The 15,291-nt window shown below is 38.7% G+C and overlaps 2 protein-coding genes across 2 annotated transcripts; both read right to left on the bottom strand.

Moving 5' to 3' along the window:
* Nucleotides 1-9,330, bottom strand: zgc:112332 (uncharacterized protein LOC553712 homolog). The gene is made up of 7 exons (XM_067577964.1): nt 9,195-9,330; nt 8,424-8,542; nt 5,834-5,989; nt 5,505-5,609; nt 3,675-3,884; nt 2,821-3,013; nt 1-2,611 (listed from the first exon to the last, which is right to left on the bottom strand). The coding sequence occupies exons 1-7, from the start codon at nt 9,203-9,205 to the stop codon at nt 2,509-2,511; spliced, it is 897 nt and encodes a 298-aa protein (XP_067434065.1). The 5' UTR covers nt 9,206-9,330; the 3' UTR covers nt 1-2,508.
* A 603-nt stretch (nt 9,331-9,933) lies between these two features.
* si:dkey-73n8.3 (uncharacterized protein LOC100150965 homolog) lies at nt 9,934-13,237 on the bottom strand. Its single transcript, XM_067577965.1, has 7 exons — nt 13,224-13,237; nt 12,590-12,705; nt 12,061-12,216; nt 11,851-11,955; nt 11,455-11,664; nt 10,627-10,819; nt 9,934-10,276 (listed from the first exon to the last, which is right to left on the bottom strand). The coding sequence occupies exons 1-7, from the start codon at nt 13,235-13,237 to the stop codon at nt 10,174-10,176; spliced, it is 897 nt and encodes a 298-aa protein (XP_067434066.1). The 3' UTR covers nt 9,934-10,173.
* Nucleotides 13,238-15,291: the final 2,054 nt, after the last annotated feature.

The following is a 15,291-nucleotide window of genomic DNA, read 5'->3' on the forward strand; positions in this document are numbered from 1 at the left end:
ACATTTACACTTATAAGTCAGCCAATGCACTTGTGCAGAGTATATAATACAATTCTATGTAATAAAGCAATATTTTTATTGTCAGTTCGTTAACTGTCATGTAACAGATTTCAAATCTGCTTCTGAAAATAGAGTACATTTCACTGAACAAAAGACTGATGACTGATCGGGTAGTTATTTGTGATCAATTAGGCCTTAGTCTTAATCCCACACTGTGAGGGAGCATTGGTCACACTCCTGTAGCCACTCCACTTGCTCATGCCACATTCCTTTGGTCTTACATACTCCCTCATGTGATTTAGATTAAGATATGGTTTCTAATTAGATGATTTCTCTTTATCTTTGTTCCACAAAATAAATACTCAAAAGTGCCAAATTAGTACAAAAAAGTCCATGTGGTGCAGTCCATTGCATTCTTCATACTGTTTACCATTCATTAATGAGGCATCCATCTATTAGACCAGTGAATAAAACCTAACATTGCTTTGCATACATAACACAAGTCTCCAAACTCTTTTTTTCTTTTCTTTTCTTTTCTTTTCTTTTTTTTACTTTTGTCACTTTAATGAATTGATCATATGGAGCAAGTCACATTACAATTCAGTCATTTGTTTGGGTGGTACTGGCTAAGACTTTAAGACCCCTATTCTCTAAATATTAATACACTAAGCTTACCTAATCTCTTCACCCTCAAAGGTGAAATGCATCCCATAATCACATGTTACTGCTTCTGGAAATGTCAACCCAAGAACATGGAAAATGGTAACATCACATAAATATACTCAGAATCCACATACTGTATATAGTAACTCTTAAAAGTAACAAAAAAAGCAGAACTTTGCTGTATGATTGATTGTTTACACTATGTACAAATTGTAGACAGTATACAGTGGTGGAAAGTAACTACGTACATTTACTCAAGTACTGTACGTAAGTACATTTTTGAGGTACTTGCAATTTACTAGAGTATTTTCATTTTATGCTGCTTCATATTTCCACACCACTACATTTCAGAGGGAAATACTGTACTCTCTACTCCACTACATTTATCTGACAGCTTCAGTTACTTTTCAAATGAAGATTTGACACAATGGATAATATAACAAGCATTTAAAATACAACACATTGATAAAGATTAAACCCGTGGTTTCCAACCTTTTTGGCATCATCAAACTGTCGTTTTTCCCTCTAAACTTCTCACATGGTTTCATTTAAATAAATATTCAAATGATCCAATATTTCACCAAAATCAAAGATTAGAGAAAAAGTCCAAAAACTGAAAACAGATTTGTGTATCAGAACTTTGTTTTTTCTTCTTTCCTCTCCCATTAATCATCTCATAACCCCTAAGATTTATCTGGTGACCCTTTGGAGGGACCCGACCTCTATGTTAGGAACCACTGGACTAAACTAGCGAACTGTATATAAAGTAGTTCAAACTAGATCTACCTCCAGCAGCTACAACAGTAACATGCTGCTTACAAACTGATACTTCAGTATTAATAACCTCATGATGTCATATGTAATAATATATCAGTCAGAGAGACCAAACCACTACTTTTACTTTAATACTTTAACTATATTTTGCTGCTAATACATATGTACTTTTACTTAAGTGGGATTTTTCTTGCAGGTCTTTTACTTGTAATGGAGTATTTTGACGTTGCTGTGTTGGTACTTTTACCTAAGTAAAGGATCTGAGTACTTCTTCCACCACTGTATATAGAAGATATGTCACATTAACATATTCAGCTGTGCTGAAAACTCCAACATGCTGACACATATCACCTCAATACAGCCACATCATAGAGAATGTTGTTAGTCTGAAGCTTCCTCAGCTGAAACTGCATATTGCATAACACAAAACTGTCCAACAAAAGCACATTAATTCATTCATTTTTAGTAATCAATAAATCTACATTAAGATTTTCTAAGTGCTATTCTAAAAGCAGAAATGTACTCACTTCCTATTACATGTCTCAATTGTCATCACAATACTGCACGTGTGCCATATTGTACAGTATTTCATTCAGTTATTTCTTTGATAAAGTAATTTTGGAGACAGTTTGAAGCCACACTGTTCTCTTCAATGTCAAAAACTATCCCACTGTCACACTTGAGCTAAACTGACTGCAGACATAAAGTGAGCCTATCAAGCTAACATCTTTAAAAGATAGACAATATCTGCACTCAAGATACAAAACCAACTAAACTAAGAATGCCCACTTCAGATAGTGAAAGTCAGTAAAAATACAGTTCAAAATTGTTTAAACATTTTTCAAATTCTGCAAAAAATACTGCCAGTGAATTCTAACAGTTTGTCATGTGGGTCAAAAATCTTTTGGACTATTCTGTACTTAAAGACATAAAATACTGTGCATCCTTTCCACAACAGTAACAGTAACATTAATGTCTCTATAAAAGTGCTTAACAGTGCTGTTTGAATGATGATGTGTATACATACAGTAGCATACAATATGCTTCCCTGTACAGTTCATTTGCAGCTATTCACTGCCAGGTGATGCCAAGCATGTTGCAGCTGATGTCCCACAGTTTCTGAGCCAAATCATCATCAGAAGCAGTTCTTGAGCAGCTTGCGGGAGCACAGTCACTGAACACACATAAGGACAGAGAATGGCCATTACTCACTGTGTGCTCCATTGTGTTTGTTAAATAAGAATAAAATTGTTAACTCTCAACTACATACAGTACAGTGTGACCTTTTGTTTGTCAGCAGGTAGAAATACTAAGCAGCATGAAGCCAGCACACTTAAAGCACTTGTATAACCAATTGTCGGTTAGCTGAAATTCACTTTGTACCTGAAGTACCCTCCACTCTGACTCTCCAGGCCTGGCTGTACGGCACAGTAGATGGTGGTCTGCGCTCCCTCCACTGTTGTCTTGGTGAAAACCCTGAAGATCTTCACTGCCACCTGGATACACTGGTGCTGGTGCCTCCACAGGTCAGACTGCACCACACCCGGGTGCAGAGAGAACACGCTCACCCCTGTACCTGCAACACGCATACAAGTTAAGTATGTGCATAACCACCTACACACATATTCATGTCAACACATGCAAACAAGTTTTAGTTCACATCTGCATATTCTCCTATAATTTTACATACAATTTACACATATTTCTGTGCAAAACATGCCTCTTGTTGAAACAGTAGCTGTTTCAGTGACTGAGCATACACCATTATATTTGTAAATTAAAATAGAATAGCCATATTAACCTTTTTACATTTTACCTTTAATGTCTTCTTCATCTGTTTGTTTCTGAGTTAAAATCATAATGGACTCAGTTTTGGAAATTCCAGGTCTAGAGAATGAACTGACTCACTGCTGAGTTGTCATATTAAAGCAATTTCTTTCATTTCTTGGCCATTAAGCTAAAATAACAAAACAAAAGAACAATGGATTGAACAAAATGGCTCAGTCGTTTCCAGTGAAAATCAGATTCATATGTAATTGTTGTGCAACCTCAGAACAAGAAAAAAAAAACGATTTAACATGCACAAACACTTATGTGTGTTTGTGTGTTAAGTCGTTTATGCCTACATTGTGGCTAGAAGACAAATTAGTGAATCATACTTAAAACAAAAATCTGTAGTTAATTATTTACTTCTTTGTGACATGTACATAAGCGATTATTCCTTGAAAACTTCTCACCTTGCAATTGTTTCGCTAGTGAGCGTGCAAAAAGGACGTTCGCCAGCTTGCTCTGTCCGTAGGCCTTCATGGTATCGTAACTCCTATCACTGTTGATGTCGTCCAGGTGAAGCCCAGTCCAGGTGTGTGCCACCGATGCCACAACAACAATACGGGCCGGGGCTGACCGCTTTATGAGGTCCAGCAGCAGGTAAGTCAACAGGAAGTGACCTTAGGAAAGTCAGGAGATATTTTAAGGTTGTTGTCTCACACTACCCAAACAACTATCACACCAAATACAGTGAGGTGACTACACCACCCTGTGATCAATTTATACACCACAGGAGGTGTGATAATCCAATCTGGAGTATATCTGGAGTACAAAAACATAAACAGATATGACTGGGTGATTCACCCACTGAACACAAAATAATTTGATACATTTCCTGTACTGAGAAGTCGTGCAAAGAGGAAAAGAAGGAGGCTTTTAGTAGTTGATACTTTCACAACCAAATACATCCTCTGTTGGCATTTTTTCCTATTCAAATGTGAGAGGAGACATACACTAGTGTGTCCTACTACCAGCCAATCACCAGAAACTGAAAAAAACACACCACATCATGTAATTTTTCATCAAAAAGACAAAATTACAGAGAGCTCCTATAAAGTGCACATTATGCACAGCTTTAATTTGCTTCTTACAGTTGTTTTGATTGTTATACTGTAGTTGTGTAGCTATTCCTGAAACATGCAGGGTCAAAGTTGTCTGATCTCTCTGTAACAGTTTTTGTAGTGGTCTCCTCTGATCTCTCGCCACGACCAGCGTTCTCACTCTCTATGCAGGGTTAAAGGTATACATCATGATAATATTGCTGTATCTTTAGTTTGTGGTGTACTTTTGACTCCATGTGATTCTATGATGCTGATAAGATGGTCATAATGACCACACACGCACAGTTGGAGTTGGCAAGCTGACTGAAAACAACTATTTGAAATCTAACATAGAGAACATGTCATTCTTATCTTGATGTCCCGCATGTACAATTGGTGCAACTGCTTAATCTCTTTGCCTACTGTTTCTCACAAAACAATTCTCCTGTTTGCCAAACATTCAGCCTCATTATGAGCTCTATGGGTGGAAATTGCCACCCATAGAGCTGGCTAGAATTGTCATCAACAACTCACTCTATCTAACAATTTATTCCTACTGATAGGATAAGTACAGTATCACAGTATGTTATTTCATACACCGACTAACTTGAGATAAAATGAAGCAATGGAAAATATTTGCAAAGACTGACTTTGTGTAGGATTCACAGTGCCACAACCGTCACATACGGAGGGACACTTTAGGGTTTGGTTTAAGTGTTTTTGCTCTCCCCACTATTGTTCTCTGTTTCCTGTTTTACTGTTGACTTAAGCCGAGTTTATCCTCATTGAAGGTACATATATACACGTAAAGGAAGTTCGTGGCTGTACACATATGTATGTGTATGTGTATGTATTTGTGTGTGTGTGTGTGCGCATATGTGTGTGGGTGACCATGCTCAAGCACAGCGTGTTCTTGTCTCTGTCAGCCTGTGACAAAAATACCACCGAGGAAAAGATCATTTGGAAGAATGCCATGGTCCAATACATGGGAAATACTGACAGCTTGAAGAAAACAGTAACTCTGGTTCATTTTCCTAGCTGATATGTTGGTCAGCTTGGTTGTACATGTTCTGTGCAGCTTGTTAATACCACAAAATATGTCAAATAAAAATCATTTTAGCTTCTTTAATGGGACAATCTATTATTATCAAAACACTCAAAGATAGACTGTAAAATAATTTAACTTCCAAAATGACTTACCCAAATGATTGACTCCTAACTGCATTTCAAACCCATCAGCAGTCTTGGAGTAGGGACACATCATGATGCCTGCATTGTTTATCAGGATATTCACTTGTTTCTCCTCTAAAAAGAACATTGCAATATAGTGAAGAGTTAGTCAAAATATTTCCCAGAAACATCAATGTATGTGCAGTACAGTAATGACCATACAAGAGCTGATATCCTTCCTCTCTGAATCTGCCCCGCATGAGTCTAAAAAATACTTTTTGAGTTGTGAAGCAAGCAAATCTGCCAACCAAATACATTAATCATCAAAAAAATAATGATATCAATGGTCTGTTAGCTACCTTTGTTGATGATTTCAGCAAAGGCTCTAATAGACCTGGTGTCAGACAGATCCAGTTTCCTGATAACCACGTTCTCATTTCCTGTGTCTTCCAAAATGTCCGACCTGGCCTCCTCTGCCCTCTCCAGGTCCCTGCACGCCATGATGATACGTGCACCTGAGAAACAAGGGAGAATGGTTGAGATAATATATTTCAAGTTGCATCCATAGTACAGTGCTAGTTGCAAGTGTCCATAATAGACTGGGCATATAAGAATCACTAAGAATAAGCAAGTATACAGAAGATGGACAGCTGGACATGTGAGCTCTGTTATTGTTTTAGTTGAGGCTTTAAATTTGTGCTGCAATTCAATCATGACAAATCACAGTACAAAGATAACAGATATTTTTACAGCTTTTCCGTTATACCATTCATATGAACTCATATATTAAGGTAAATATTCTTTTAATCCTTCACAGCTTATTACCTCAAAAGTACTAAAGCTTTCCTCATTTGCAGGCATCCAGAGCTACACATGTTAATTAAAGTGGAAGTACCTAAATCTCTCAGTGTACTTCTGATCATCCTCTAATGTTTTCTGAACTCACTCAGCATCTCATTTAGCCAACCGCTCCGCTCACATGAGCACAAGTCCCTCTCAACTCTCCCATTCTCATTCGCCTCTGACGCAAATTACGATGCATTCTCCTTAATGAGCCCAGAAAGGGGCCTTTGAGGAGACACACACACACACTCACTCCCTCTCTCACCCACAGACACACAAAAACACGCATGCATACCCACACAAACTCACAAATAGACAGACAACTCCCCCCCCCACCCCACCCCCACCCCCACCACCTCAACACCACACACTCACACACACACACACATACAAAATAGCAGCAGTGCACAGCAATTATGGAGGAGGAGAGCCATTAATCAGTTGGAGCATAGCGTCTGTATCCCATCACAGTGTCTTTGTTTCTCTCCTGCTGTTCCCATGTGGGAAAACCCAATTGTTCCCACATTTCTGCGGTAGCCAAGTTCACTCAGTCAAATAAAACAGTAAACAAACTGCGAGAACGGAGGGTTACACTGAGTCAAGTTAAAGATCATCCATCAGATGATTACACAGTGTCATGCATGTATAAATAATGTCAATATGCAAATAGGGGCAACATGCATATAATGACATGAGTCATGCCTGCACATATTGTGAAAATTCAAACATTTATTAATATGTAATTATGATAGCACCCCCTCATTTCAATAATCAAACATCAACTTTTTTCATGGATGAGTAATATGCATATTTCATTTTCAGTAATATGCATATTTCACTTGGTCAACATGGTAAATGCACCTAAAAAACAAAGGTTGAGATTCAGTTTGATATCCCTGGTAGGATGCTGTGCCCGAGGGCAACCAACTTTTCTCACAAATCTCTAAGCAAATCTAATTATGTTGTCATCAGTGTATTACATAATCCCATTTACTGAAAGGTGATGCCGTAATTTGACAGAGAATTCTCCAGAAACAAGAACCACAGTGTTATTACTTTCCTCTGGCAGTGATCATTCTTTCTGTCATATCTTTGTTTTTTTTTTGTTTTTTTTTTACTTTTCATATCTCTCATGTTGTTCTGTATCAATATTAATTTTATTTCATGTTTTATTTGTTGGTCACATATGACAAAACATGATCCCTGCTTGCCCTCAAAGCAAATTTTTGAACATGTATGTAAAAAAAACACACACACACACACACACACACACACAAATGCATGGTGGTTGTTTTCCAAAAGAGGAGGTAGATGCCATGCTGAGCCTCTCGAGTGCAGCCGAATGAACAAACTGAATCATGTATGCAGAACCAGTTTTCATATCACACACGCTGCATGTGTGTGTGTGTGTGTGTGTGCGTGTGTGCACTGCTGGGTGCACCCTCCCATCTCTCTTTTGTTGCCTGTCTGGCTCGGGAGGGGAGCAGACCCTCACAATGCTCCCTCTGTCCCCTTGATGCCTCGTCTGTCTTCCCTCACTGCTATTTGTCTTTCACTCAGTTGGTGAAGTGTTAAGCAACACGCTGCTCATGCTTTTGGTCAACACAAATTCCTATCTGCCTCTGGTATTAGTTGTGGGATGGATGCATTCTTGAAAATTAATAAAATATATGTAAAAGGTTAAATTAGCTATAATGAAGTAATAAAATCGCTTGACGATAGAGAATAAACAAGAAGACTCATATAGGTTAAGTTAGAAACAGCTTGATTTTCCCACTAAAAGCTGCATATATAATCACATTGAATAAGTGCACAAGTAAGCAGGATTCTATGGTGGAGGTCTGAGGACAGAGGGCCCAGTTAAAGATCATGCTTTATAGCTTTAAACCACTCAAGCATTAGGAGCTCTTAATTCCATGGAAAGGAGTGGAATGTGTAAGTCAGAGTTAGAAAGTTTGTGAAAAAGGAAGAAAAAAAAAGTGGGGAAAAAAAACCCAACAAAGACACAAGAACAAGTCAATAAGACTGAGCCAGAAATAGAGTGAGACAGATGGGAGACAGATAGCCAATTAAACACACAGCTGGACAGACAAGTGTGTGCAGTACCTCTTCCTGCCAGGTCTCTGGCTGTCTCTTTGCCAATACCAGTATTGGCTCCGGTGATGATGACTGTTTTCCCATCTAACCTGTCCTCAGATGACCAGCGGTTACAACAACACACACTCCTGGAAAAACACACACAACTAGTCAAACATCAGAAAATAAAATCCCCCACGTTGTACAGAAAAACACATATTCATAACTGTATCATTTTTGTCCATGTTTCTAATCATTACTGGCACTGCTGCTCATGATTTACTTGCATAAAACGTGTCACAGCACTGTTTTGATCTTTAGTGAGATTTTCCACAAAAGTGAAGAAATTTTTGGAACCACTGTGACAAAAGCATGCTGAAAATTCATCCATAGTTACAGTGACTGTTTCACAAAAACTACTGAAGGAATTCAAAATACATTTTGTGTTTGATTAAAGCACGTATTAGTGTTTGCTATTTCCTGTACATACAATATTCATGTTGCCTGATTATGAACTGGGTGCGTTAAATACCTGGATATTTTCCTGCAAGAATATAAGGATCAATCACACATGCAGTAGAGTGGTTACAGCTTTTTAATTAGTTCGCATAACAATGTTTTATCAGCACAGAAAAAAAAAACCTGGTTCGACTAATAGTAAGATTTTTACACACATCTAATCTAGTGCCAAATCTGGTGGCACGGTGTGGTGTAATCTACTTAAAATTCCTGTTATTAATAGAGCAAACCACCCAACCTTTGCTTTTTGTTACCGCTCCTATTTTTTTTTCCTTTTCCTACCTGCAGTACATCCTTCCTCAAAGAGCAACAACAAATTTCCACCTCAGGACCAGTGAGACACTTCAGCAGAGAGAAATGCACAATGTGGCTCTTTCAGTCTTCACAACAGTTCATCAATTGGTGTCGTGCTTGTCATCTCTCTCCCCCGCCCCGCCGCGTTTGTCATTACAATATCGTTGCTGAGCCAATCAGAAGCGAGCTGCAACTTCCAGGCTGGGGAAACAGGAGGCTCTCCTGCTGCCTCCTGCTGTCGGAGAAACACAAGTTATGAGCTGAGCTGCCCCAAGAGAGTAGTACAAAATCTCAAGCATGCCAAACATATCTGCATGTTTGGAAAGTATAGATATAAAAACATTACAAAAACCATAAGATGATATAAATAAATGCTTAATTTACTATTACTAGAAGAATATATCGAAATCCAGCAACAGTAGTAGCAGTTGACTATGGTGTATTGCAATATTGCTTTATGGCCACTTGAGGTCCTCCCAGGTCAGATGGACCATGCTACTAAATGCCTAATCCAGTCATGAGGATTTCCAAAATTAGCTGTGCTGTAAAAATAAATAAATAAATAAATGAAAAATAATTATAATATGTTGCAAATATACCGAATGACTCATTTAGACATCTGACAGACATCTGAGTTAAAGAATAAAACATGAGAATAATCATCAGTTTGGGATATCAGTGGTATTTTTTTATTATTAGAATCAGCATTCATTTCCATTACTCATCTATTAGCATCTCAGCCTTTTCCGACTTTTACCGTTTCAGCTCCAAATAAGGTCTGTTTTTGATATTCTGTGTGCCTGCTTACACAGTTCATGTCCATCACATACATAACATTCTCAGCATTGAGTAAAACTTAGAAGCATGCGTTTTATAATTTGTAGTATTAAGGGTATCACTGTACACACACATGCACATGCATATATTGCTTCATAACATGCAGAGGAGCGTATTTAAGTCTGTGAGTTCATCTCCAGCGGATGCCGAGCAGGTGGCAGCTCACAGCCCACAGTTTTAAGGCAGTGCCGTCATCCTGAGCTGCCCTGGAGCTTTCTGTAATGGCACAGTCCCTGAAAGGAAAAAGGAAAGGAAAGGAAAGATTGAGTCATTACCTCATATGCATGGTATAAATTTGAGTTTAAAGTGCTTCTCTTTATCTAATCCTTCTCCATTGTGATTGGTACAGAATAAATAAGGGAGATCAATGATGAAGAATCCTACTAAGTGCCAACAAAACACTTTTTGCATCTGACATCTTTTCAAGAAGGCTATTATTGTCATTACTTAAAGTACACTGGCATTATTGTTCCAATGTGTGTTGCGATGCTGCTTCTTCTGTTTTCACATCCTAAGTGGCTTTGGGCAGCTGATTTGACTCATCTGAGAATTTGCTGCTTGTGTAATAACACCACAGACTCACTTGTAGTATCCTCCTGTGAGCAGCTGGTTCTCAGGAGTTACGGTGCAGTAGATGATGCTGTAGGCTCCCTCTGCCGAAGTCTTTAGCAGAAAACCGAAGGTTTTGAATATGTCGACAAGGGGCTGCCTTATGTGCCTTGTTATTTCAGTGTTCACCATGCCAGGGTCCACCGAGTAAGCCATCACACCTACAACTGGAAGCAATGGGATGAACTGAGCACAGAGCTGAGACCACGAACTGAATTTCTTTCAGATGGGTCGATGTGGACGCCAACTTCTCAGAACCTTGAATGCTTTTCTATCTTATTATATTGTTAATATTGTTTTGTTCAAAAGAAAACCCCAGACAACAACCTAACAATTATCAAACACTGATTACATAATGCAGCAAATTTAAACAACAAAATGATTTAGCTTATTATCAGAACCCCTGATACAATAATTACATATGAATAAAATCCACACGTTGGTAAGTTGATGATAACAAATGACAATAAAACAAAATAATTTACTCGTACTGTTATTACCTCTGTGGAAATTGATAGTAAGATTAATAGTGAGACACACAGACAAGGTGTGATAAGTAGAGCAATAATTATTTCTTTAAAGACTGTTTTTTTTTTCTATAAACATGTTGTTCCTTGCTCTGTTTCTTGCTCACAGCGGTTGTGGTTGAGGCATGAGACTCTCACACGGGCTTAAGATGCAGATCCATTTTTTTATGTACAGCGAGAGAGACAGAGAGGCATAGAAAGAGACATAAAGACAAGCATACATAGTGCATAATCTCACTCTCTCTCTCTCTCACACACACACACACCCTATGTACCCTCAGTCCTTTTGGCCAGCTCTCTGGTAAACAGTACGTTGGCCAGCTTGCTCTGTGCATAGGCCCTGACAGGGTGGTAGTCCTTCTCACCGCTCAGGTCATCGAACTGGATCTTGCCCATGAAGTGAGCTGATGACGACACGTTGATGACCCGGGATGGGGCAGAGTGCTTGAGCAAGTCAAGTAGCAGGAAAGTCAGGAAGAAATGACCTGGAGAGGGTGAGAGTGTGTGAGAAGATTAGAAAAATATGATCATTTGTTCTAGTGCTGCAGGGTAAAAAGTAATGAGGGCAGTTGGCAGAGACCCAAAAAAACTCTGTAGTTATTTTAATCAAAAACAGGCCCCAAATTTCCTTGCCAAACCTGCTGTATTTCTTCAACATTTTCATCTCGTACCCAAGTGATTGACTCCAAACTGCATCTCATATCCATCCACTGTCATGGCGTGAGGACAAATCGCCACTCCTGCATTGTTAATCAGGTAGTGAAGAGCCTTCTCAGCTGGAAAACAAAATCCATGTTTTTTAATCTTTAAAAGATGGATTACAATCATGTATTTGTGTGTGTGTGTGTGTGTGTGTGTGTGTGTGTGCATGTGCCACCCACTGTTGTAAATATTCTCAGCAAACAGGCAGATCGATTTGGTGTCAGACAGATCCAGTTGCCTGGCGACAACCTTGGCTCCCTTCACCTCCCTCATGATGTCTCGAGCCGCTTGCTCTCCTTTTGCCATGTCTCTGCATGCCAAAATCACCCGTGCCCCTAGAGAGATTATTACCTCTTAATAGGGGAAGTGTGTGTTTGCATGTACATGCATGCTGAAATTTGAACTAGGTAAGGTGGTGATCTTACTTTTTAAACATTTATCTTCATCTCAGTGTTTATAAGTGGCGGTATTCTCTGGTCTCATATGTATTTAACTATCTTTTATTAAAACCAGCAATGGTTATGCTTCTGAACATTATTCATTTCAATACATTCAACAGTTTATTGCTTAAGCCACTTCATCATATGTGTTATCCTTGCAGGAATTAGGCTTAAAATATTTCCACACAGGTAATCTGAGTCACACTGAAAGAAGAATTTGTCAGAAATAATAAGAGCCTCAGCATTCATTTTTTTCTGTCTTTCTTGCCTCTGCTAGCCAGGTCTTTAGCTGTTTCTTTGCCTATTCCTGTGTTGGCACCCGTTACTATAGCTGTCTTCCCCTCCAGATGCACATCTGAAGACCACTTGGGGATAATCAGAGACCTGAGGGGTTAGAAGCGATTAGAAGAGAGTTAAGGGGAATGTTGACACCAAACACAATGTTGAAACCCAATTTTACCTACTAAAAAAGTAAGTAAGCATCACTGTTTATGCAACATGTTGGTATAAACATACAGCAACGAAATTACAAGGTGGGTGAGGTTTACCACATAATACAAAACTGTGAATGTCAGAATCCACAGTCATCATATTATAAGACCTTAAAGGTCATAGGTTTTGAATTGACTTGGCAACTTAAGTTATATTTCAGTTTCTGTCTGAACTGACTTGAAGTAGCAATTTCCTTCAGCTAGTACTCAAAGCGGCATGAATAAAAGGCTTTTGCTTGTTTGTTTTTCCAGATTCTTTTTGGTTTATATGTGGCATTTAGTTCTAAAACAACATTGTATTCCTAAAACACTTCAACAAATCTTTAAAATTCAAAGTTCTGTTAGAGGTAGAATGTTACTAATTATCTTCTTTATTTCTGGTGGTGATGTCTTAAATGAGAAGACTCTTACCTGACTGCTTGCATTTCGGTAGTTGATGACACAAAATGATCCTCCACAAATTTGTGAGGCCTCTTATTTCCTAAATGTTGCTTCAAGACCAAGGTCTGGAGATGTGGCAGAGAGGAAGACACAGAAATCAAAGAGAGAAGAACGACAGCCTCACTGTATTGGACCTTATAATGGTTATATGTCAGGAAGTCAGTATTAGACACAAATCCTCCTCTGTTAAAAGTCTGTAATTGTAACTAATCAGTTAAGGCAGAATTTCAAAAAGGGCTCTTAGTAAATAACAGAGAACTATTCATGTTTTTACTGCCAACTTTTTGAAGCTGACTCTGACTGAGTAGAATAATTGTTATGCAAAAGATTCATGTGATTGCATGTATCGTTGTCTCTCATCTGTATTCTGCCTCAAAAGTTGCAAGTTTCCATGGTGTCTGCAAGTGGCAAAGGTATGTGTATATGAGGTATATAACAGGTTTTGCTCATTCTAATAATTTCTCCTGTTCATACTGACCATTACAAGACCCCCTCCAAATGTGCTTACAATGGAAGTGATGGGGGGACAAGACATCCTCATTTTGAGCAAAACTGTGTTGACAATATGAGGCTTTATCCATCTGAGTTAGTCAAATAAAGTGGATATTTTCCACAGTAACAGTCTTTTCAGTATAAAAATCCCCTCTTTGTTTTCTGCTCAGTTGCAGTTGACTAATTTGGACGGCTGAAGCCTCATTTTAGCTTCAAATAAACTTTTAAATGCATGTTTGCACAGAATGAGAACTGCAGATTTTGTCCGCCATCACTCACATTGAAAGCACATTATGAAAGGCTCTCCTCATGGTCAGTATGAACAGGAGGAATGATTACAGCAAAAACAAAATCATGTGTCAATGGTCATTTGGCCACCGGACTATTGTTTTAGGACAGACTTGACTGTCCTTTAACCTATAAACAGTATTATAAGATTGCAACTGCTGATCAAGGTGTTGCTAAGTCAAATTACTTCATATACCTTTTTGTAGCTTGATCTAAAGCAATTAATCAGATTTATTAACTCATCATATATCTTACTTGCAAGATTTGCAGAAGGAGGAATCACCGTTAGTGAAAACTACCTAATCATATTTAACCGTCTGTGTAGGCGAAATTCAAAACCCGGATCCACAGGTGAGACGACTGTAATTTCAGAATTTCGCCATCGTGGATTTTCTGGTGCTTTCCACAGGAGGGTTTAAGTGATCGCATAGCTATGTTGTGAGACTAATTGGTGATTGGGATGACACTGGCAGTTTATTTGATCCTGTAAAGTGCTGCAATAGAAAAGCTGAACTTGGATCATTACTCAAGAGTGGGGTTCCCCTTCTTTGAGGATCTTTATTCCTTTTATTTGTATAATTTATTTGTGTAATTATGATTCGTTTTTGCATGTGTATGTTTTAAAGAGACCATAAACTAAATTTGGTCAACTTAGGATAGAAAACGTGACCAGCAGTGCCTCACCTGGTCTTGCACTCGTTTTTAAAGAATTTTCCACTTGAAATGTTTCTTATCCTAACATGCAGTTACCACTAGGGTGGACTGTAGCACCACACTGTGGTTTAGGACTTTCTACATGTCTACCGTCAAATGAGAAAATGTTTTCTCACATGAGGAGGCTGAAATCATTTCAATCTACAGTAAGGTCCTGTGTTGGCCAGCTCGCCAGGTCTCATGTAAACCATGTGAAAGCCAGTCATAACTTCCTGTTTTCACAAACAACTTACACACCAATGCGCACACATACACACATTTATAAACATACTGCTGCTGACCCAAACCAGGCCTAAATGAGTGCTGCCAGCTCCTCTCATGTGGTCTCTCTGTGACGCTAGCTCGTCTGACTGCTAGATTCGTTTCTCCTCACAGCTGCTCGCCATCCCTAAGCCTGATGAAAGGCTGCCTGTCTGTCAACGCTGGGACAAAGACAGAGAGGGCTGGCCACATGTGTAATTAGCTCGGCTTCACAAAGATTATAGATCATCTTGAGAAGATAAACGGCTCTTTCATTGTAATTTGTCGATCCCAGAATAGCAAA

The sequence above is a fragment of the Thunnus thynnus genome, chromosome 21 (assembly GCF_963924715.1).
Source record: "Thunnus thynnus chromosome 21, fThuThy2.1, whole genome shotgun sequence".
NCBI classification, from domain to species: Eukaryota; Metazoa; Chordata; class Actinopteri; order Scombriformes; family Scombridae; genus Thunnus; species Thunnus thynnus.

Excerpts from the sequence above, each read along its gene's own strand:
- si:dkey-73n8.3 (XM_067577965.1), bottom strand. Across the intron at positions 11,665-11,850 it reads GTTTGGAGTCAATCACTTGG|GTCATTTCTTCCTGACTTTC; the intron begins GTACGAGATGAA and ends CACCCTCTCCAG. Across the intron at positions 10,277-10,626 it reads CTCACAGGAGGATACTACAA|GGACTGTGCCATTACAGAAA; the intron begins GTGAGTCTGTGG and ends TTTTCCTTTCAG.
- zgc:112332 (XM_067577964.1), bottom strand. Across the intron at positions 5,990-8,423 it reads CAGAGACCTGGCAGGAAGAG|GTGCACGTATCATCATGGCG; the intron begins GTACTGCACACA and ends CTTGTTTCTCAG. Across the intron at positions 3,885-5,504 it reads GTTAGGAGTCAATCATTTGG|GTCACTTCCTGTTGACTTAC; the intron begins GTAAGTCATTTT and ends GACTTTCCTAAG.